At 39.7% G+C, this 23,252-nt stretch overlaps 2 protein-coding genes across 10 annotated transcripts in view; both read left to right on the top strand.

Annotated features, from left to right (window-relative positions):
• The first annotated feature begins 3,176 nt into the window (after positions 1 to 3,176).
• On the top strand, positions 3,177 to 6,323 carry ociad2 (OCIA domain containing 2). Its single transcript, XM_030083376.1, has 6 exons — positions 3,177 to 3,314; positions 3,402 to 3,486; positions 4,817 to 4,870; positions 4,946 to 4,993; positions 5,064 to 5,214; positions 5,576 to 6,323. Exons 1-6 carry the CDS (start codon positions 3,219 to 3,221, stop codon positions 5,592 to 5,594), a joined length of 453 nt encoding a protein of 150 aa, XP_029939236.1. The 5' UTR covers positions 3,177 to 3,218; the 3' UTR covers positions 5,595 to 6,323.
• A 15,014-nt stretch (positions 6,324 to 21,337) lies between these two features.
• The window catches only part of fryl (furry homolog, like), a 54,032-nt gene continuing 52,117 nt past the window's right edge, over positions 21,338 to 23,252 (top strand). For 3 of the 9 annotated variants that reach the window (XM_030083542.1, XM_030083541.1, XM_030083538.1), the window contains exon 1: positions 21,339 to 21,963. In XM_030083542.1, coding sequence (XP_029939402.1) covers positions 21,735 to 21,963 — 229 coding nt within the window. In that variant the 5' untranslated portion in view covers positions 21,339 to 21,734. Of the gene's footprint in view, positions 21,964 to 23,252 lie in introns of all 9 variants that reach the window. The other 6 variants (XM_030083544.1, XM_030083543.1, XM_030083539.1 and 3 more) reach the window with 4 other exon arrangements.

Raw genomic sequence — 23,252 nt, 5'->3', positions numbered from 1 at the left:
CCTGTCAACGTAGAACACGCCTGCGCATTCTGATTGGCTGTCTGCGCAGGCAGACTCCGCCTCTTTTGTATGCTGATTGGCTGACATTACTGTCATTTTAGGGTAAGGAAGAATAGGGAATAGGCTCCGCCCACTCCCCGCTGTGATTGGTCGGCTTAACTAAACGGGCCGCGCCACGGAGCCGTCAATCACCGGAGTTTCCTCGTGCAAGCCTGAAACCAGCCCACGACGAAATGTGATTGGTAGTTTTATTGTAGGTTCACCTCACAGACCCGGCGCTGTTTGGGATCCTTCAGTGTTTCTGCAAAAAGGTAAAGTGCCAGTTGTGCGACGATAAAATGTGCGACTGTGGACGCCGCTCTTCACTCCTCTGGCCGTCTGCAGTCGGTAGAGGTCGGCGCGGGTCTGCAGTCTCCCATACATACCTGGAGCATCTAGTTCAGAAACTGCCACCTGTGTCAGACCATATACAGTCAATGTGTCAGACAGTCGACACACACAAAAAAGATCAGTGAGCAAGCAAACTGTTTGTTGGTGATGCATGTTTCTTTTTCAGATGGTTTTATTGCCATATGCTACTCAGGTTGAATGGCCTCTCATCAATGTGATTCAATATTTTTGTTATTCAGAGGCCTAGAAATTGCTGCAGGATAAATGGATTAATATTTTCTGTAAAATAAAAAAAGTAGATCTTTCTTATTGTTTATTTATTGGTTAAAAGGACCATGAATTTCCTTTGCAAGTGCTTGATAAGATGGTATTTTCTCGTGGTTACTGCTGTCACTGTGATGCTGCTATTTAAATATATTAGTTTTTACTAAATTGCTGACACAAATCAAGTTTGTGACAGAATTACAATGTTATTTATATTAACTTTTTCACTTGCTTCATTCAGTTATGAGCCTACTCATAAGGCTAACTGTTCCCTTTCGATCATGAGCAGGGACATGGGGCACTGCAGCCAATCCCGGCTGTCTATGGGCAATGGCAGGAAACACCCTGGACAGGTCACCAGTCCATCACAGGACAAACGCCAAAAAACAACCACGTTTACACCACGGGACAGTTTAGGGTCCACGGTTAACCTCACATTGGGGTGTGGAAGGAAACCAGAGTACCCCGAGGAAACTCATGCATTCAGGGAGAACACAGAAAGGCCCCGCCATGCACCCCCTTTGGTCCAACTGAACTAACATTTGTTTGTCGTGTTGTTGACCTGATTGTGTTTGTATTGTTGGTGTTTTTCTTTTACATCCTACATTTGCCAATTTTTACATTTTTTCATGTCTGCAGAGCCTGGTGGACAGTTGCTGCATTTCACTGCTATACTTATGTACTTGATAAATAAAATAATATAGTCTAATCTGATCTAATTACAATATCGTGTTGATTTATTTTGTATCATATAATGTTGCTGCTGCTGCTGTTGTTGCTTAGAATATTGAAGCCCCATCAATTTAAATAATCACTGGCCATACTCTGCTGGTGTCATCCCAAGGTCACGCTCTGTAACAAAGAGTGTTTGGATGTGTGTTGTTGGGGCTATTGAACTCACTCTGGAACTCTCTGCTTCAGTATTCCCTGCTTTAATGTCATTATTTTGTTGCTTTGAGTGCTTTCATAACTTTGTCAGTTCTCCGTTCTAGAATATTGGCCTGATTTCATTTTCATACATCCCATCGCTTTATGTTTTCATTTTTATCCAGTTAAGCCCTTTGTGACATCAATGCAAAAGACAGAAGTGCCATATGAATAAAGATTGCCAATATCAGTGAATCTTAGATAGTCTGTGTCTGCCTGACCTAGCATTTACTTAGTGAACTGATTGTGTGAACGGGGAACTGAGTATAGACTTAGCGTGGGGGGTATGTGCAAGTCTTGACTTCTGTCCTCTCCTTCTGTTATCTTATCAATGCACAGCTAAATTATCTTACTGTTTTTGTGACACAGCCAGGAACAAGACAAAGGGAGTGATAGCAGCAGAAAAAGTCACTTACATTTTCATGCGCCTCATATATTCTTCCCATTTTTTTCAGCCTAAGCTGAGTTCCACTGAATAAATGACACAAATAGCTGGGCTATCCAATAAATGTAATTTATGTTATCGAAATAAAGACAGTTCATTTGTTTAACAAATTTAAACTTTTAATATTTGAGGAAAAACTCGATCACTGCAGTTATTTTTAAAACTGGTTTGTCACAATTTCACATTAAGAATTTCTATGATATTTCATCAGATATTCTTATAACGGCAAACTGAGCATCCCTCAATGAAAGTGAATAACATTATAATAAACATGAAACTTTATTCTTTCCAACAGTCAACTTCATTAAGCTGAAATCATTCTCTTTTTACAAACTATACATGGCATGCAGCTGCAAGAAGTACTGGCACTGTGGCACTGATATCTTTGCAGCTTCATCAGTGGTGATAAATACATACCTATTTGATTACCCCTGATAATGCAGCATTGTCTTATAAAGGAAAACAGTTCTCGACCTTGGACTTAAAGCACATTTCATTAATCTACTGATTTGAGCACTCTTACCACTCTGGTGAATAAAACAAACTGTGATTTAGTGTAAAGTATGAGTTCTTGTTATTAGTTAACCGTATATGTTTGCAGTGGCAAATACAATGACTATTAGAAGAACAGTCTGTCACCATAGTATTGGTAAACGTTGTGTGTCAGAGCAAAGTGCATGCTACATATTGGTTAGAACTAAAGCCAGTTGAAAAAGGATATCATACGGAAACATTTTAACCAGATGAATGGAGTGAATGGTCCTGAATGTGAGCATAAAGGTTACTTTTTTACACCTCTTACCACACTGCTGATATATCAAAAAAAAAGAAATAAATACAGTGTTACTTAAATGAAAGTGTGCCACACTTGGGTATGCACATTGGTGTACAAAGGTCACAACTTGTCTTTCACTCAGAATACATTTGCAAAATAATGTTTTAATGTTTCTTGTAAATATCCAGATCACACTTTTTAATTTTTTTTCACAAAAAAAAGACACTTTACATTTGCTGCCTCCACCACACATATACACAAAGTGTGTGTGCATTTGTGTGTGTTCTTTTTTTTTTTTCTCACAGTGGGCGGTCTCATCACTGTAGTGGCTGGGAGGAGCCCGGGCAGACTTCAGGCACTGTGGCAGAGAGGAAATACACGCCGCTGGGAGCACAGAGCAGATCCAGGTACCACATCATGACTTCTGAAACAAGTGGGCAGACGATAACAGTGACGGCAGAGGGTGTAAAACCCCCTGCCCCAGGCTCAGTGGCAGAGAAAGAAAACTGGAAGGTGAGAGGCATGAAAAACCACAGGACTTTGTAAAGAATTCAAGTGTAGGTCGGGCATGCCACCTCATTTGACCTGTGTGTGTTCCAGTGCCCGGTGAGCGAGGCTCACATCCACAGAGAAGATGTCAGGAAGATTTGGAAGGAGTGCCAGGAGGAGAGCTTCTGGTACAGAGGTAATCTCTTTTAAACAACCACACAGTCATCAGTCGTTCTGTTATTGTGGTAATTTCTGAAGCAAACCAGTCTATCACACAGGAATAGGTGAGAGGCCCTATTTGGGTGTCATCTTTTGTGCTTATTGTGTCTGTGTTTATGTTGTAGGATCTGTGGGCGCGGCTCATCAGTCATTCTCCTATTTATTCAACTGGGGAGTTTACATTCTTCACTTTGGAATTCACTCTGGGCCACCAGAAACACTCCCACATGTGGGCACATTAATAGAGCTCACACACACATGCACACACACACACGTGTGTGTGGTGTGTTTGCAGACCTTTTTGTTTCAGTCTTTGGAAGCGAACTGAAGTCACCTTCAACTGTTAACTCTGGGCGGAGCTTGGCTGCGATTGTGCCAACAAGTCCTGAGATCTCAGACCGGACCTTTATCCCTACAAAAAAACAAAATTATCGCCTGCTCCAACTTGTGGAACAAAACAGCTGTGGTGTTATATATACTCACTCACACAGTTCCAATGCTTGAAAGGGGAAACTGCCTCCATAGTTGTTATGAATTGGAGGGAAAACATCCACGGCAGAGGCTGTAGACATAAAATGCTGCAACTTTCAGCAGGCTGACCAGCCAAGATTAAGATTGCACTCAGTGAAAATGATCCATGCTTTAAATTACAGCATCTTTATCTGTCTCCTCCAATCAGTGCCAGCAGTGCAGCTGCTGTTTGTTTTCTCTCATCAAGAAGTTGTGTTCACATGATTCAGTGACAATGACTGCTTCCTGCATTTGTCTTTTACCTTATAAGAGGAGGACAGGAGGTCCAACGGAGTCTCCCTTACTTGTAGATCACAGTGCATTCAAAGTGAAGTCAGGTGTAACACATGAAGAAATAATGTCTCAATGTTAGTGTTCATACAACCACAAAAAAATCAACAGAAGAGTCTGAGAACATACTTTAACAAAGATGTCTGTGATTTTATTGAGGATTTTCTTAACCTCTGAACACTGTAGACTTTGTCTTATGCATGAAATTTGGTTTGAGTGTGACTTCATTCTAATTCAACTTGCACAAAGTAAAGTGAGAAACACTCTCTTTCCAAAATTAGTCGACTGTGAGTGAGTTTCCACATACCATCCAAAAACATGTGTTTTGAGTTAATTCGTGACTCTACATTGCCTGTAGTTGTGACTGTGAGCATGCGACTGTATGTACACCTTGTGATGGATACGCGGATGGATTCTGATTGTACAGCAGTATCTTTCCAACAGTTTGACTGCCAGCTGGAAAATTACCACCAGTATGTTTGACATGGCTTTCTTTTTCTCAACAGCTCTTCCTCTCTCACTGGGCAGCATGGCTGTCACTGGAGGTCTCATCTATAATGGTAAAACTCTTGAAAAATGTGCTCAGTTATTCCTTCTTTTATCATTGCATTCAGCGAATTGTTTTTCCTTTGCAGGTGTTTGGAAAGCATCAAAGAGGTTTGGTCCATTTCCAAAGCTAGCAGGTTTGTGTGTTTCCATTGGAGTTCAGTTTGCAAACTGGTGCTCAGTAAGTGAGGTTTGATTTGTTTACAGTTGCTGGCATCCTGGGTTATGCTGTGGGGAAAGCTTCCTATGTCCCCACTTGCCGAAGCAAGTTCCAGACACTGGGCCTGCAGGAAGGCCCCGGATTTGGACCTGGATTTGGACCTTGGTCCAGAGGAGGACCCTGCACTCCTGAACACGAGTAAAGAATTTAGCGAATATTTTTACTGTATAAAATAGCCTAATGCTTCTGTGTTGATTGATAATTACCTAGCTAACCAGCTAGGATCAGTTTGTCAATCCAACATCTAATCAGTTCTCAGTCCGATAGACAGAAAAGCAGATTGAAGGGTAAACGTAACACAGACCAAAACTCTTGGTAAATACTTACTAAAAGAAATCTGCCAAGATGAAAAGATCCCACACTTACAGTCCACTCAAAATTGTTCTAATACGTTCATGCAGGACAAGTAAATGTGATACATATCACAGAATTTAACAGCTACTGTACTTTTGAATTGTAGTCTTGGTTCTATATTAATCTATTTCTCTGCACTTTGCAGAATCGATGGGAAACACTGAAAGACTGTCGCCATGGATCTACCAGTTTCAACATTTCCTTTGTTTAATGCCACAGACACTGCACTTTGACTTTATTTGTCTTGTGTCTTTGAATCTGGTGCAGTTCACAGAAACACCACTAGAGGGTGCCAATACCCATTCTTTCACCAGACGGGAAGCATTTCATTTCCATTTTCGTCTGAATAACACTTCCTCTGCAGAGGTACAAAGTCTATTATTGGAGAGGATTAAAATAGAAGCCATACAGTTTAATCATTAACAGTCAAACAGAAATCATGGGGTCTAAAATGTAAAAGAAATTTCCCATGTTTCTCAACATGCTATTGTTATTTTTAAGATTTACTACGAAAGAGCAATGACGAAAACATGTATTTTTTTTAATGCAGTCATTCCCGTGTAGACAAAACTGGTACAGTGCTTAAAGCATCGTAGTTTTATTCTTCCCACTCTTTTTCGGGTACTCATCAATTGACTCAGTGTTTTTCTTTTTCTCTTTAAATTGTGTGTATTATGTCAAGTACTCGAAATAAACCGGCTAAACTAAACTGAGTGGGAAACATCATCATCATACTTGTCAGTGATCAACAACAAGCACTTAATTACTGTTGAAGTCTTGAACATCTCTGTAGACAACTGTTGGGTGTTTAAGTTTCTAAGCATTCAACTACAAACAGGGCAAACCTGAAGTAGTCTGTGCTTAAGTATTTTGTACTTCACTAATAAATAACTTTTACAGCTCATGGCCATTTTGTGATATTTATACCAAACTGTATTCTTTAATGATGTCGTGTGAGTTTACAACTGTCTGGTCCAGGGTGTTTTTTTTTTTTTTTTTTTTTTGCTTGTTGTTTCAATTTGGAAACTGTCTGTGTGGGTAGTGGAATCCGTTTAAGTCTGGAACTAAATTCACTATGTGTGCAAAAATTAAATGTATGTGAAATCTGCAGGTGATCAAAATTATAATTAATATAGCTGTAAATTCTGACCTTATTTTCTCTGCCATTCTTTATTAGAAGTGGAAGTTAAACTTGATGAGTCAAATTGTGAACCAGCGTTTTATCAGTGGTGAGAATTTTTGCAAGTAGAAAATGAAAGCAAGTTATACAGATGTCAGCAAACCTGTCTTAGTTAAATATGAAGTAGAGCAGGACTGGATGAAAATCTATCCTCAGCTCTCGGACCATGCAATATTGTGATTTCAAGCTGGAGTTTGATTTTGATTATTATGATTATTTATTATTTGATTATTGATTTATGATATCTTAATGCTGTTTCAAGCTCAATCTTTAAAAAAATTATAAAAAGATAGAACCCCCACAAAATCTGTTTTCCTCTTTTGTTGAACAAAAAGGGGTGGGTGTTAACTTCTTGTTATACCTGTCTGATAACATTTGTGCAGTTGATACTAGAGTTTTATCTGCACAACAAGCCAGCAACAAAATTGAGTTAGATGAATCACTTGTTCAGTGTTTTATGAGATAAAACATATTTCTTTCTCTGAATTGATGGAAACAATTCAAATTCAAGTAATGGCCTCGTACAGTTGTATTTTAAAAAATACGGTATATCTTTTTAAATGACGACTGACTGATCTATGACATCTTATACAAACTTTCTTGAATTTATGTTGAGCACACTCTTATCATGCACATCGAGCAACTCTTTACTGTTAACAACTGTTTTGCATGGGTAAACTGATGTATTTTTGCAAAACTTGTGAATAACATGAGTAACAAAATTCAAGATGTGCAAACTCAGCCACAACAATTACACAGTATACAGAATGAGATATTTCATATTCTCTTATTTGAAAAAGTGCCCCTTCTACATACAAAATATGACAACCATTGTCATTCAAACCCATAGTGAATCATGGCTGTGGAAAGTTCAGCAGATTCTGTCCATTTGGACTTTCCAGAATTTTCTTTTCAAGACAAAATATATTGGTTGTTTACACAAACAAGAAGCAAACAAATTAATTAATACAAAGAATTGTGTGATTTTGTGAAGAGATTTATATTTTCATCACATATATTCTGTGCCCCAGTGAAGAAACATCTTGAAGTTGAAATTTAAGGGTTATTATAGCACAATATTACATGGCCCACACAAGATGAAATTGGGCTGTATGTGGCCCCTGAACTGAAATGTGTTTGATACCTCTGTCATCAAGCATAAGATATGGTCATGGTGAAGTCAGATTGGTTTTTACATACTCGATCCCTTAAGTCCAGCTCCTGTAAAAGTTTTCCTTTCTTACCTTGAGGAAAAAGGATGGTTTTTTTTCCTCTATTATGTTTTTTTTTTTTCAGGTATATGTAGTACACAATGTTAATCCATTAATCATGGTGGGTTGTTCTATTTTTAACTTCCTTGATAATTGACATCTTATTGGCTGCCTGTAGTACAGCTTAAAGTTTTGTGTCTTCATTTGTATAGTACATTACTACAAACTGAAATGGGATATTCACGCCAAGGATTTATTTATTTATTTATTAGGATTTTATTTTTTTATTATTTAGGATCTCTTCCTAATGTCTTATCACCAGGGATCACCATAAAATATGAAAGTGACTTCTATCCACAGAACTCATTGAGATTAAAAAATAAATCTCAGTTTTTGACCAGTTTTAAACGGATAGTTTACAGATCACTGCCTTCCTTATCTGTGTGCAGAAGTAGGCGGACGCCGGCTGCAGTAAAAACTCGCCCCGCCCTTAAAAGACGTCATCCAATCAACAGGTCGTTTTGTGAAGATTGATATGTATTCCGTCAAATGAAAAGCGATGCTTTGTGTGGGCGGATACAATCTCAGCCAATCGAACTGAAGGAAGGCGGGACAAACAGGCTACCGTCTGCTGTGACAGTGGAGCTCTTCCAACGCTGAAACAGACCGAAGGAGGAAAAAAAAATCACACTACTACGCAAATCCTTCCAATGGAGGAGGGCCAGGACGTGGAGGCTTGTTCGGCAAATGAAAAGAACGTCTGCAAGCTAGCCACCTAGCTCAACTACACAGAGAAGAGACAAAAGTTGTGAGTAGCGCTGGTTTGATCTATGGAGGAGTAAACGGGGACAGTGTGCTGATTAGTGCAGCTAGCGCTGGCTTGCGCCAAGTTCCGTGATTAACTTTGTCGTTCAGGATACCGTTAGCTTTCCACTGTGGCACCGGGACTGGCAGCCCTTAGCATGCTAAAGAAGGAGTTTGGCTGCTCTGCTGGTGTGAGTTCATCGCCTGCTTTTATTGCAAATAAATTGGTAAACTAAGCTGTCGTCAGTTTGGTCCCTGGCTTGCAGCTAGCTGGGCTGGTTATACCGATGTGATGCTAGCCTGGTTAACTTTCAGTTGTCAGCTGAAGCAAGTTGCTGCTCCTGCTAAGCTAGCCTCCTGTTCAACATTGGTAATTTGCTCAATACAGCTTTAACAGCAGGCTAGTTGCTAACTAAATCAAACTTCAATGATTGTTAAGCTGCACATTAGTCAATGTAGCTCGTTTCGTTTGTTGCTATTGCTGAATTCTCTTGGTTGCATTAAACAGGAAAATGACAAACTTGTTTTCGTTTTATCAGCCGTGGTCAAAGTAAACCCCAATTCAGAATTAGCCCATTGTTTTCTATCGTTGTGTGTCGTTGTCTGGAACAGAATTTATCAAAACAGTGGCCGTGCTAATACTGAAGACACCTCATTTATTTCTGCGAGGTCACTCTGATTTAGGGACTTATCCGTCTTTTAATACCTTGTGACTCCTATGTTTTGGCATAAAAGTGAAATAAGTGTCTTGCAGAAGCTTTTGTATCTGACATTCCTCCGAGAACTTCATTCTCCTTGTTCAGAGTGCATCAGACGTACAATGATGCATTTGTTCGGTTTCAGTGGAAGAAGTGGCACTTGGATACAGACAGAGAGGAATCTGGTCAGTCTGTTGTGTGACTGGAGGTGGACAGAACCAAAGACTTACAGAGAAAGGCACATTGACAGAAGAAAAGCTGGTTTGTGGTCACTCTTAAACCCATGCAAGTGATAGGAATTTTGCTAAACATATTTCCTTGTAAATGTGCTACATCTCATGCATCATTTTGCAGTGAGATAGTGAAACAAAATATTGAACTGTTTTATCTGTAGTTGATTTTGAGTCAGTGTCTTTCCACTTGGTTGAATGTTCTACAAAAGCCACACATCACATAGTTTAAGGATTTTATACACAAGACCATACTTGTCTTTGCAACTTGCTGACCATCTCTTCCTACCCAGCGGGATAAGCCTCTGATTGCATTGCAGATGTGCAATCTTTTGCTGTTCTACACACACCAAACCAGAGGGAATCCCCCTAGATTGCAGATAGCTCGTCTATCTGTGATTATCTGGGACATAATTCCACTGAATTAGTATGTTTGCTCTAATCTGGTAAGACATTAATGGCATTGAAGAGTATGGGGATGAAAACCCAAGCTCTGTAAAACGCCCCCACAATGGCCTCTCACTAAGCTGCCCCCTGCAAGGATTAACTGTTAACTCAGCATTTCAGCAGTGACGACAGAAATGGAGTGCACTGCAGAAACGACGACTAACTTTCTTAACTTTTCACGCAACAATTACAGTGGTCCAAAAGCAGGTTGTTTGGGGCTTTGGCGTATGAACCCTGCAGCAGGGTTACATAGCTTTTGGGTGTCATATTACCAGCAGTTTCTGTATTGGCAGCTTTCCCCCCTGAAACTTTTATGTAATTCAGAAATTGTTTTTATTCAGTCACTAGTCTGTCATCGTCTTCATACAAGCTTCAAACTGTGTGTGTGTGTTTGTTTGTTTTAAAAGCCCCCTCTTTCTAATTAAGATATTTCTAGAGTTTCATTCATCAGTCAAACAAAAGTAAAAAAAAAAAAAAAAAAAACACAGCCATTTCATCTCTTTATGCAGGCTGTTTGAAAAAATCTTTTCAGGCTATAAGTGATCTCTTCCTGTTGAGATAAAGAAAGAAATTAAACTACTACTGTTTTTCTTTTGTTGTTTTTTTTCCCTACTATTGTTATTTGTAGTTTGTCAAAGTAGGAATTTCTAGTGTCATAGCAACTAATCTCTCTTGACCTTTCAGCAGGTCTTGGGGTTGTATATTAACGCTGTGACACACACATTGTAGTTTTTTGCCAGATCACAGCAGATGGCCTTTCATTTGAATTGAGACTGATTGGTTGGATCCAGGGGCCTATCTGTGAGCTTGCATTTGCACATGGCTAAATTATTAACCGGGCAGCTAAACAAATAAGATGGAGAGTTGCACATACATTTGGCTCGCAACTTTGTTTTTAAGGTAAAAATTGACCTCTGAAGGTTTGGATTTCTAACACAGGGCAAATAGCATATTGGGAGCATGGAAACACAAATCAGCATTACTGTGTATTTCAGTTGTTAATGTGGCAGTGAAAGCAGCATTAATAAGTAGGGTCTGTTTGTGATTGGTGGTTGCTTCTTAAGTATAGCGCTTGAGTTCTGCCCGTTTCGGACGGTTTCATTTCTGTGATCTACTTAACATAGAAGACATAGCTATCTTTTAAAAATGTCTTCATTTTTCACTCATGCAATGTAGAATAATGCACACCATCACTCTGAGTTATGTGCATTCTCTTCATTGATTGCGCTCAAAGTTTTGCTATGATGCCGTGCACAATGAGGACTGAGTCTGGCTAGAAATAACCTATAATTGAGCCCTGCTGAGCAAGATTATCCTTGGCCTTGGGAAAGAGGTTTGGGAGCATAATTGATGTTTGGATCTGCCTTCACCAAAGAAACCACCCTGTCTTTTCCTTCAGAAGGCCACAGATACTTTCTCAGTAGGTTCTACCTTGTTTGGATCCCTTGACGTTACATAAAAATCCTACATTTACTATGAATGTATATGTAATTTTAAGGCAATGATAGAAATATCCATTAAAAAAGTGCAATAAAGTCTTTGTTTGTGGATTTCCTTTCCTGGTAGCACCAAGCCAGTAATATCTCTGGTTAAGAGGTAGTGATTACAAAAGGCCTGGTCTGTCATTTACTGTTGGAGGAGCCAGATATAGGCCTTTCCTCTTTTGTCCAATTTACTGTCACACACTGCCTGTTTCTGAGCTGGCCCAGATTCTCTTAGGATTTGAACAAAATATGCTGTAGATTAGGGCTATGACATAGAATGATAAAGATAAATATTGTGAAATAACCGTTCCTCGATAGATATGTGAAGCATGGTTAATGTTTTGATAGATTGCATTCATCCATGCTTTGGCCGACAATTCAAATAGCCAATGATAATGAGAGCCACTCTGCGACCAGCCAATCATGTGGCTGGAATAGAGCCATGCCAAGTTAGCACAGCACAGTAGCAGCTCACCAGCATGGTGACCGTCCTTCCCAGAATGCACAGCTCAACAAATCCCCCCTTCACTGTCCTGGGAGCTGAGATCGTACCCCGCCCAGCGATTGCCCAAGCAAGAACGACCCGCTAATGGTTAAGCTAACAGCACCAAACGACCCACCCACACTGAAACACCACCAGGCGAGACACGATCCCAACCCCGGGACGGCGGCAAAGAGACCAAAGTACTGCATGCCCTGGGCATACCGGGACAGGTAGCCAACAAGCAGTGAGACATGGCTGATAAGAAGAAAGACAATGACTGTTTACTTGAAAGAAATGACAAAAGACAGTTTAAAAAAATTATTTAATGTAAAGTTTCAAATGTTTGATAGTTTTACAGTGCTTGATATAGAGCTGGGCTCTGTCGACTGCACTGCACAAATAATGATCCTGAATTTGCGCACACATTGACTGATCGCTAATCACCCAAAAGCAGTTTATGAAGGAATTCATCTGACAATAAGCAGACAAACGCAGTCTATGGAGAATGCAAAAAGAATGTCTCAGCCAAAGTTTCAACCCTCTCTGAAGCTGTTGGCCTCTGACAGGACTTCATGTTTTCTGTAATTGAGCTCATCTCTGTCAAAACATATGGTCCGTGGGCTAAACCCGGGAGGCCAGAGGGTCCAGTCCGGCCTGTGAGACGATTGTGCTATTAGTTGAGTCATTATTGCATTTTTAGCTGGATTCAGATACATTTCACTGTGCACTGTGATGCAATGCTTAAAATTTGCATGATGTTGAAATTGTACTTGTTTTGAAGATATTACATTTCCATGCATGCATTCTATTTATTTGCACAAACGCATATTGATTTGCAGATGCTTGCACATTATTGTGCTGTCATTTCACTGGTCTAACTTCTGTAGTTTTTGCCTAAACTGAAATGAGTTTGACACAGCTGCCGTAAAACCTTGTTGCATCATCTTTCTGGAGAATGTACATGTTTATTTTGATCAGCTGGTGATTAATAAAAGTACATGTGTTGCAGTTTGTTAGTGACTTTGATTCAGAATTGGGCGTGGGGAAACTTTGAGAAAAAAAATCTATTTATATCTTATATTGCCATTTTGAGAAAAAAAAAAATTGAGATATGAATTATGTGCCATATCGCCCAGCCGTACTGTAGATTATGACCTTTTCTGGTTTTAGGTGGTGGTTGAGCAACATTAATTCAGTTAAATGGTGTGAACTTGGTGTGAGTTTCAAGGTTTGCAGAACAGCTATGGGCAACAGAAAGCTGATATTTAAGTGAAAGGAGAAGGAAACATAGCAATAGAAGGCAGGACAAGCTCGTCTGTGCAGGGTCATCACTTGTTTCCTGGATGGTCTTCTATTTGCTGCCTCTGTACTGTGTGCTCGACCTCGAACGTTGCATATTTGCCAGTGATGTCAAGTTAACCATTGATCAGGTCAGTTAAGCTCTGCTGACCTTTTAACTCATCTCACAAGTTCTGCTAATATCAAATTGTACTATTTTCTTACTTGTTCAAAGGTTCTTTTAGAAGAATCACTAGATTGTGTTGAGAAATGAGAAACATTTTACTTCTGCCAAGAACAATTCATGTGCGTCTGAGGGCTTAAATGTAGAGCAGGAGCTCAGTCTGTGGCTTGATGTAGCTACAGCCGTCAAGATGTGCACACTGTTTGGTTTAACCCTTTTTCTGTGGTCACATTTTTTTTTTTTTTTTTTTTGTCATTTGGAGTTGCTGAGTTGGAACAGGAAGTCAGATGTATTATTCACAGGTTTTTCGGCATGAGAAGCGAGTGACAGCGCCTGAGAATTTTCTAAGCTGAGTTTTATGATGGGTGGGATAAGGTATGTGCGACGGTATGTTGCTGCGACACGACTTTGGAGCTGTCAGGGTACTTTTGTTTTGCTTCGACTTGCTGTCTCCGCTGACCTGTTCTCACCAACAACCTACATTGCAGCAGTGGAAGTTCTCATACCTCAACTTCTCTGTCTGACTGATTGTGTGAATAAGTGGCCTGTTCTTTCTTCCTTCCTTTGCTTGACTAGTTTGATAGTGGTTGCAAGTTTCAGGCCTTCTGTAATTACTCTGTTTACGTTTCGGCGTCATCAGATTATGATTGGGAGAGCACTTTTTTAAACTTTAAAAACAGTGAATATGCTGCAATCTGCAGTAAGTAACAATGAATGTGTGACTGGATTTGAGATTACTTGACTATAAAAGGAGCCCTTCACTACAATGGTGGAAGGAAAGTAGAGTTTTGGAGGCTCTGAATGCTTATGTAACTGCCTCTTGGATGTAGTGGGTAATCTTCAGATTATTACTCTGCTCAGGAAGAGGTTTTAATCCTGTCCCAATACAGAGCAATCCAGGCTGCAGCCAACAGTAGGCTGACCTATCACTTTGTCGTGACTGAGGCTGTCCTGTCCAGCAGTGCTCCGCCTTAACAATCCCGTGGTTATACAAGATGCCGCTCTGTCGTGGCAAAGCATCACCCAACTAAATTTAATCCACAATCAATTCACAAAAGCTACATGCCCCATTTTTTTTAAAAGGAAGTAAAACAAGCACAGTAACGTTAAAATGTGTCATCTCATGACTTTGGTAATTTGATCCACATTTGTGCTTAAGGTTAATAGGGAAGATATTTAAAAGCACCATTTACTGTTTTCATTGTTTTCAGGTCAACGTTCTACTTTGTTGTTGCTAAAGTTTCTGTTTCTCTCAGATTCCTGGGCATCGAATCGCTGAGCCCTCCTGACTCCCTCAAGTTCCAACACCGCACCCCCCCCCCCATGGCCTTAAGGTATGTTGCATGGGTTAAGTGAATGTGTTCTGCTGCCTGCCATACTTCAGGCTTTAAAGCAACCGTGAGCTAAGTACTGTGGGAATGAACAGGGCGTTGGATTAATTTCTGGGTTTGTTTTGCTGTGGTCTGAACGTCTAAGAGTGGAGTTTTGATTACTCTTGGGCCTGGCAGTGTTGATCTATGTGTGCTCACATCACTTTATTTATGATCTGCCATTGAAACTAGATGCCTCATTATGCTGAGTCAGCAGTTACACAATATTTTATAGCTCTGACCTGTTCGGTTTTAATGTCACGTTATCTTAAAGCTCTAATTTATTTGTCTGTATGTCAAGCAGCCCTGCTGTGTGACAGTAAAATGAAGACAGGCCGTATGAATGATCGATCATGCTACAATGATGAAGTCATTGGTTGAAATGGGAGCTAATGTGAAGCTTTTTCCATTGTGTGTGAAAAGAAAAAAGTTGCTGTCCTTAGGTGTCATTTCGTAATTGTACAAAGCAGCTTTTTAGATTTAATCTTACAATCTTAATAATAAGCATTTTTAAAAGTGTTGGTCAAACCACTTTTGATTTCACTTGGTATGGGATCAGAATTGCCCAAGGCAGTATTAGAATTCACTTAATTATCATAATTTTAATTTTGTGATAGCTATCACTGCCCCTAATTGTAATTTTATTTGGGCGTTAGACAGTTAACAGGTGGAACTGCTTAGTGACAGCAATTGACTCCACATTTTGGGTTCGCATTCACTGAGCCCATTCCTCCACCTGGCAAGAGTGTGATCCAGATTTTGACAAAAAATTAAATCACTTATTTCTTATCTTTTATCAAAATCTGTCCTCAAGTCATTGAGTTATTAACCAACGAACCAACCAATCAACTTCAATGAAAACCTTGCTGGAGGATGTTGATTGAAATTATCGAAAATTTCATCCTCAATATTTGAAAGAGATAGAAGTACCTATAAATGTGAATCGCTTAAACATTTTCAATAGACATTTTAAAAGTGAATGTTAAGGTTTTTTTTTTTCTTCTCCAATTTTTGAAAATAAATGTTGCAACGTAACAGTGTTCTGGTAGAACAGTGCTTCTCAGGATGACCCTGTGTGTTTGTCAGTCTCACTCAGTGACCTTGTGTGTATCATCACATTATACTGATAAAAGTAGTAAATCAGTACATCAGAAAAATGTTCCCTGCAGCAGTTTTAGTTTCACAAGACAAAAAAAAACAAGTTTCAACTCTAAAAATACTGGGTGAACTAGTTAGTTCTCTTTCCACATTTTGGAACACTCTCTTGCATAAGCATCACCAAACAGAACATTTATACAACACATGACAAAAACTTATAAATCTCACGAAGTCAAACTGTAAATATGTTTTTTTTTTCAATGATCTTCCTGTGTTGTTCCTGTGGTCTCAGTAAGGTTATTGTCATTGCTCAATTGATCAGCCAAAAAGAAGAAAGATGATGATTTTGGTGCGGGGTCTGGTTAGGTCACATTCTCGCATTCTTCGGCGCTGACAGCCCAGCTCCCTGTGGGCTGCCTCACTACTGTCATTCATGACTGGGCAGAACCAGCTTGACCTCTTTGTCTGAGTGTCAGAATCTTCAGCGCTGAGGTATTTCTTCCAGTTTGTTGATTCAAAAAAACGTCTGTCTGCCAGTTAACACTCACAGGCACGCTGATCTTATTAGCTGAAACAGATGGACACACTCACAGTGTGTATTTGCAACAAAACGGTAAAGATAAGTCCTGATATAGCTCGACTGAGAAAGAAATGACTTTTGTGTCAGTTTAGAGTGAGAAAGTAACACCATCTTCGATCTATTCTGATCTGATCATATCATATACGTTTTTCAAACTTACTTGAACTGTCAGAGGAATATGAGATGTAAGCTAGAGAGCATACTACAGATTGCTGAACTTGTGAATGTTTTAATAGGCTGTATGTGAATGTGCTGATGGAAGAGTGCAAACATCTGAGTATTTTTATATCGCATGCACATGTTTATAAAGTGATGTGCTTGTTTGGATTGCTTTTGAATTGCAGCTCAACATATTTCATTATTTATATTGCTGTTGGAATAATTCATGTAGCAAGAACGGTGCTATTCCAACTCGCTGATGCAATAACAGCAATCATGTCATTTACATTGCAAGTTTCTGGGGTTTAGAGAGTTCTTTATGCTCAAAGAAACACAAAAATTTGCCCTTAATTTTATATTCACACATCCACATTAACAATCAATTTAAAACATTGCAATTTAAAATTGTAACTATATAATTTAGTGGTATAGTTGAAAGTATTACGTATACTGGGATTGTAATAATTTGCTTAAAACAAACTATAGTTTTATTTTGATTTTTAATTGATATGTAAGTTAATTTCTTGACAATAATTTTACTTTGTGGATGAAGACTTCAAGAAAAAAAGTAAAATTGTAATGACATAAAGTTGTCAGTGGTCTCTGAAAGGATGAATATGTGGGATTTCAAAGGTGTTGTGTTCAAGAGCAGGACTGTAGGTTGGCATTGTGGTAACACTTTTCACCATTAGGGGGCAGTGCAACATTGTTTTGACAGTGACTTCACCTGACAGGGACCTCAGTCTGTTTACTCACAGCCAGAGGAGGAGTAGCAGTGGAGATTTATGCATGCCCAGAGTGATCACGACGGCTGTAGTAGTAGATTTAGTGCTGACGGTGGATTGAGCAACCCCCTCAGCTGATTGTAGGACAGACCCTGACTTTCTGGGCCCGAGTCCATGTGTTTTCCTGTTTTTGCCGGCTTGAAAGCAGAACGAGGCAGAAACGGGCGGTACCCAGAACGGCCCTAGGAACGCTGTACATTGTTCCCAGAGTTTCCTCTTCCACATTCCTGGACTGATTGGGATCTGGGCCTCCTGTGCAGGGGTATTGTTCTAACTCAGCAGCACCACCGACCTGGCCCCAGCTGCCTCCACTAGCTATTGTGATGCCTGGGCCTAGTGATGACTATCTATCCTTCATCAGCCATTTCAGTCTCTCTCTCTCTCTCTCTCTCTCTCTCTCTCTCTCTCTCTCTCTCTCTCTCTCTCTCTCTGTCTCTCTCTCTCTCTCTCTCTCTCTCTCTCTCTCTCTCTCTCTCTCTCTCTCTCTCTCTCTCTCTCTCTCTCTCTCTCTCTCTCTCTCTCTCTCTCTCTCCCTCTGCATCTATGTCTGCACCTCAATCTTGCACCGTGTCCAACATATGTCCGGCCTTGCGCTTTGCAGCCGTTGCATCAACCTAGAAAACGCGACTACTCATCCAAGTAGTTTGTCGTGACTTGTGCAACCAATTGAGCAAATAACTCAACAGGCAGTTACATCTATTTAGAGTTCTGTTTTGTAAGTGCTACAAAATTCGAAGCGCTGTATCTATTGGGACTACGCAGTCTAATAACAGTAGGATCTAATGTATTTTATTCTCTCCTGAATGCAGCAATGAAAAGAGGCTCTACACTATTGAAACTGAGCTTCCTGACTGCAGCTACAGCTCTCCTGTTTTTCTTTATTGAATGCTTTCTTGCTGGTGTACATGTTTAAAGTATATAAAACCCTTTTTTTTTTTTGTAAACGTAATGGTCCACAGAAGAATTTAGTACTTTGCATTCATCAAACTTTGTGTGCTTTTGAACAAAAAACGTAGTTGTGTTAACTTCTTTCTTTCTTTTTTTTTTTTTTTTTTTTTTTTTTTTAATCAGCCAGCTCTATCAAGCCTTCTGGTCATTTTCCATTAAATCTTGCTGAGCGCTGCCTTTTTTCCCTCAACAATTTGGGTCTTGTCAGTAGGTTTCAACCATTTGTTTGTGCTGCATGGCGTATTTTTTGCCAGCTGGCCTCTAGAGGGTACAGTTCTCGCAAAGCTGCTGCACTTCATTTATTGCAGATTTGTAGAGCTGGACTAGCTTTTTTGGGCAATCCCAGCTGGCTAGATTTCAGGGCAGAAGTGAACTACAATTCCCAAAGTACATTTCTGTAATAAGCATCCAATCACTTGGCTTCAAAGTCTGTTACGTGAGCAAAAATGCAGTGCTGAGGAAACCAAACAGTGCAGCCTACATTTACATTTATTGATTAAAAAAAAAAAAAGAAAAATCTGCAGCAATTGTCTCAAGAACATTGTGCTACCTAACATTTCTGTTTCCACCTCCGATAGGTCACTTCTCCATCACAGCATCCCTTGAAGCTTTTTGGTCACTTTAATTTTTATTGATCAAGAAATTTACTGAAATTAGGTAATGTAATGTAAAGTTACTTTGTATTTTGATGCTGGGTTAGTTGCTTGAAGAAAAGATTAATGAATGTGGTGCCTATTTCATCAACAATCAATCAACAATCAATTTTTGGCTGATACCAGCACGCTAAGGAGAATGTTGTCAACAATTTCAGATGCAGTGTGAAATATATTGTTTTTTCCCCAGTCAGCAGCTCATGGTTAAGCTATTGATTAATTCACTTGATGAAAAATTAAAAGAAACCCTCTAGCAATGTCAAGGATCCCTGCTGTTTTCATCCGATCAAACTGATTAATCCAAAAATGTATATAGAAATTCATTGTGTTCATCATATAATCATTGCAGCTCTGGTGTATTGTTTAAAGATAAATTTGTTGTTGAAATAGGGAAGAGGGGAAACGTTTCCTAAGCTAGCAGCTTTAGCATAACTCAGAAAGCACCAGAGGAGATGCAGGAGGTGAATGGTTTTTTCCTCTAGTTTGGACATGGTTTACACACTGGAGCAATTACATCATCTGGCTGACATTTTCACACACTGCAGCAAAGGGTGAAAGCACTTCCTCAATAAATTTCTGACCACACTCACTGGTTTTACATGCAGGCCATTTTCTATTACCCTATCGAAGAATTTTTTTCCTTGGAAGAAGTTGGTATGTGCACATAATGACATGCAATGCATATTAAGTGAGTATTGTTCTTCAGACTTGCTCAAATGTGTGTTTTCTCTTTTGTATTAATTTTCCAGTTTCGCAATTAAATATAACCTGCATGTTTATAAAGGTTTTGTAAATAGAACATGACGATATGTTGACTGCAACATTTAACTCTTATTCCATGTAGACTCTCATGTAGTCGTAAAGTCCTATGTGTTAAAACTTCTATTCACACCAAGCAAGTTTGGTTTTTTTGAATCAAACTTCAGTGCTATTGCGCCGTTAGTTTTCATTTAGTGGCATTTTGTGCATCAAATGTTTGAGCTACTGTCTCCTTGTAGAAGTTGCTTGTTGATGTATGTGATGGAGGAATTCTTGCTTTAAAATGAAATGTTGCATACTAGAAATATTGAATAAAGTTATGATGTTGCTTATAAGCTGTGATTACATTTCCATATCAAATGCAAGAGTTAAGTTGTTTGCTTTGTGTATGAAATTGAGCTGTAGTTTATTTCAGTAGCTGCTCTCTGAAACTAATCTTTTCTTATAATGTAAACATCTTAAAATGTTTTCATCATAGGCGAGGAAGTTGAACCAATTTTAGCATCAGGGGAAAATACATATTGTAATAAATGTAAATATTTATGTTCAAGGTACTTTTTAAATTACAATCTCTTGCACTTTCAAACTTTTCAATAGTGTTGCTTCTCGTTACATTTTGCAGCAACAACTGTTGATGATCAACATAAAAGTTTAATTAAAAAATGCAAAGCTAATTTGTATTCTTTCATGTTGTTCTGGATCAAAGCATCTTTATATTGCGTTTAAATCCTTTGTTTTGAAGCCAGTAAAAGTAAAGTTAAGTTAGGGTTTGGCTATTTTTTTTAATCTTTTTTTTTTTTTTTATGTACCAGTTGTTTTATTATGTACCTCAGGATTTTGCAATGGCAGAAAATCCTTGCATCTCTTAGATTGATGCTATGGTCATCTTTAATTTTTGTTCCGTTACTGTTTTCTCTTGCTGTACAGTACTGGGCATGTTTGTGCTTTGAAAGCTTTTTAATTTTCGCAGTCAGTGACTGCGTCAGTCCCAGAGAACAGCAAATTGGTGTTTTCTTTAGGCGGTGGGCTTTTATAAGCATCAGCACCATGTAGTCCTTCCTACTCTTCAGCTCGGGGTATTTGGAAGCGTTTGGGTTTGCAGGAGGTACAAGCTGTGCAGCCAAGCAGAGCACAGCAGTCTGTCATCACTGACACCATTACTTTGCTTGTTCTGTTGCTGGTAGTAAAAGCTCAACACGGTTGAGCTGAAGGGAAAGCACGGAGATGGCTGGTAGTGTTGTGTGAGTAAGTTTGCAAGAAAGCAAACAAGCATTGTGTACGGCTTCTAACAAGCAATGCCACTTTGGCTTTGATAACAGTTATCAGTAAATGCAGGCAAGCAAGTGCAGCCGGCTTCACAGTGGTTTCCTACTTCATGCAGCGTCTGTCAATCTTCTTCCTCCTCTCTCTGTGCCTTCGTCTGGTGAGCAATGCAGGTCAGAAGGGCGTGGCCAGTGTCATCGCTGTTGTGATTGGCTGCTGGCCCGGACTTGTCTTATCTCCTGTGGAACATGTTTCAGTTCCCACCCTTGATAGTGCCTGGCCCTCAAACATAGTCCTGCCTACTTGCAATTACATCACGATCCATGGAAAGGGCCATGTCTGTTTGCTTTCTCTTTAGTTTATGGACAGACAGGTAATGCTGCAGCATAGCGGAGTTTGTCACTCTACCACAACAGCTCGCCACAGTCGCAGCTCTCTAAGCAACCTCAGCAAGTCCGACAGGTAGTGTCTGTTCGAGTTGGTAAGGGCCCACCGATATAGGCCCTGACAGGCAGCGAATGTGTAGCGACCGCATGCAGGTAGCAACTTGGCACAAGGACTCTAACCTCCTTTCGCTTTGTCTGTAAATGGGGTAGATAAGACAGACAGCTAGTTTGCGAGCAGTAATGGCATGGCAAAGGCAACTGGATTGTACATTTGACTGAAACACCTACAACCCGTCGGAGAACATGGAGTTTCTGAAGAGCCTGGTTCCCAATGTCATCTCAGGGGAGGGGGGCTCTGACCACGGAGGAGCCATCCCTAAAGAATCAGGGCCTCGGCTCCTACGCATGAAAAGACTGGGCCTGCTAGCCATGGGACAGACCACTGAGGAAGATCCAGTAGATCCAGTGGTAAAGGTAGATCCAGGGATGGGCTCCACCAGACCTGCCCGCGGTAACCAAACCCGCTTCAAAGGTACACTTTATTCAACTGACTGCGTGATAATGCACTTAATCTCTGCTGATAAACAAAGTTGCTTTTTACATGCTTTCGTCGGTCACAGTTTTGAAGTGTATTTAAAGCTTTATTAACGTGTAACTAAAAATCTGTGCGGAAGCTAACATACACAGACATACACTCTATAAAGCACTGCATCTGCACTCAGGTTGGGTTAGCTGGGGTAACAGCTTGATCAATGATACTTGATATCAGCGGGTACTTGGATGCTGTGCTTCCAGCTCAACATCTAAGCTCAAATGTCAGCTAATCAGAGAGCTGGACAGAAGTAATTTTTAAATCTGAACAATTCTCCCATAAATCGACCAACAGAATGCATCTCAGATTCTTTAAATTGCACCACACCGCAACTTAGTAAGACAACAAGACAAAGAGAAATTGCACTTACCAGTTATTACGTTGGAATCCTGTTTGGAATGGCAGCTTGTTGTGGAGATAGCCAACAAACAGTTTCAGCTGACTGTATACGTATTTTAATAGATTTCAGTTGGAATTAGCCTTGACATGTGTGCCAATTTTGTTTGTCCTTCTCTTTTTTGCATGTTGCACATTATTTGTACTGTTTTAAGTCTACCTCTTCTCCTTTCAGCCAAAAGTACTATACGGTTCTTGGTCAAGGGGAAGACTGATCACCAACTCTTGTTCCTTAGGCACAGATATCAGGGCTCGAGGCCTCCTAATAGGGGAGCAGTAGAATAATACTATGTAGAGCAGAAAAACTGATTTGGCATTTTGTGCTGTCCTTGTAAAAAGAAGATGATGAGCACAGTCTGTTTGCGAATCTACAATTATTTAGAAAAATTAAAAATCTTTAGTGTTTTAAAGAGCTTGCCGAAGCTATCTCTAGATTAATTACTAACAGTCAATTTATATTTGAACTGGTTCTTCAGCTTTTATAACTACAGTCTGTTTTTTTTTTTTTAAATCTATGTAAGTCTTAGTTTCTTTTTATTGTACAAAGTGATGGTTTTACAGGACAAGTAGCACCTCATTGTTATTTTGTCTGATCCATCAACTAAATTCACCGAAATTTAGCAGGCGTGCTTTATACTGTTGGCTAAACCAGTCCTGAAAGTGTGACCTAGTATCAAATAGTAGCATCCAAATAGAGCTAAGTGGCTTTTGGTGTTTCAGTCCTGTAACGTATACACACACAACATCAGTGGAAGGAGGAATACTTTATTTTTCTGGATAAAATAGAGCAGCAGACTGCATGGGATTTTTTGCCTGCACACTTCTGACTGTCT

Source organism: Salarias fasciatus, chromosome 23 (assembly GCF_902148845.1).
Source record: "Salarias fasciatus chromosome 23, fSalaFa1.1, whole genome shotgun sequence".
NCBI classification, from domain to species: domain Eukaryota; kingdom Metazoa; phylum Chordata; class Actinopteri; order Blenniiformes; family Blenniidae; genus Salarias; species Salarias fasciatus.
This window is presented reverse-complemented; position numbering and strand designations above follow the sequence as displayed.

Coding starts and splice junctions, on each gene's coding strand:
- ociad2 (XM_030083376.1), top strand. CDS start 3,219: ATGACTTCTGAAACAAGTGGGCAGACGATAACAGTGACGGCAGAGGGT. Junction 3,315..3,401: donor CAGAGAAAGAAAACTGGAAG/GTGAGAGGCATG, acceptor TGTGTGTTCCAG/TGCCCGGTGAGCGAGGCTCA. Junction 4,994..5,063: donor TCCATTTCCAAAGCTAGCAG/GTTTGTGTGTTT, acceptor ATTTGTTTACAG/TTGCTGGCATCCTGGGTTAT.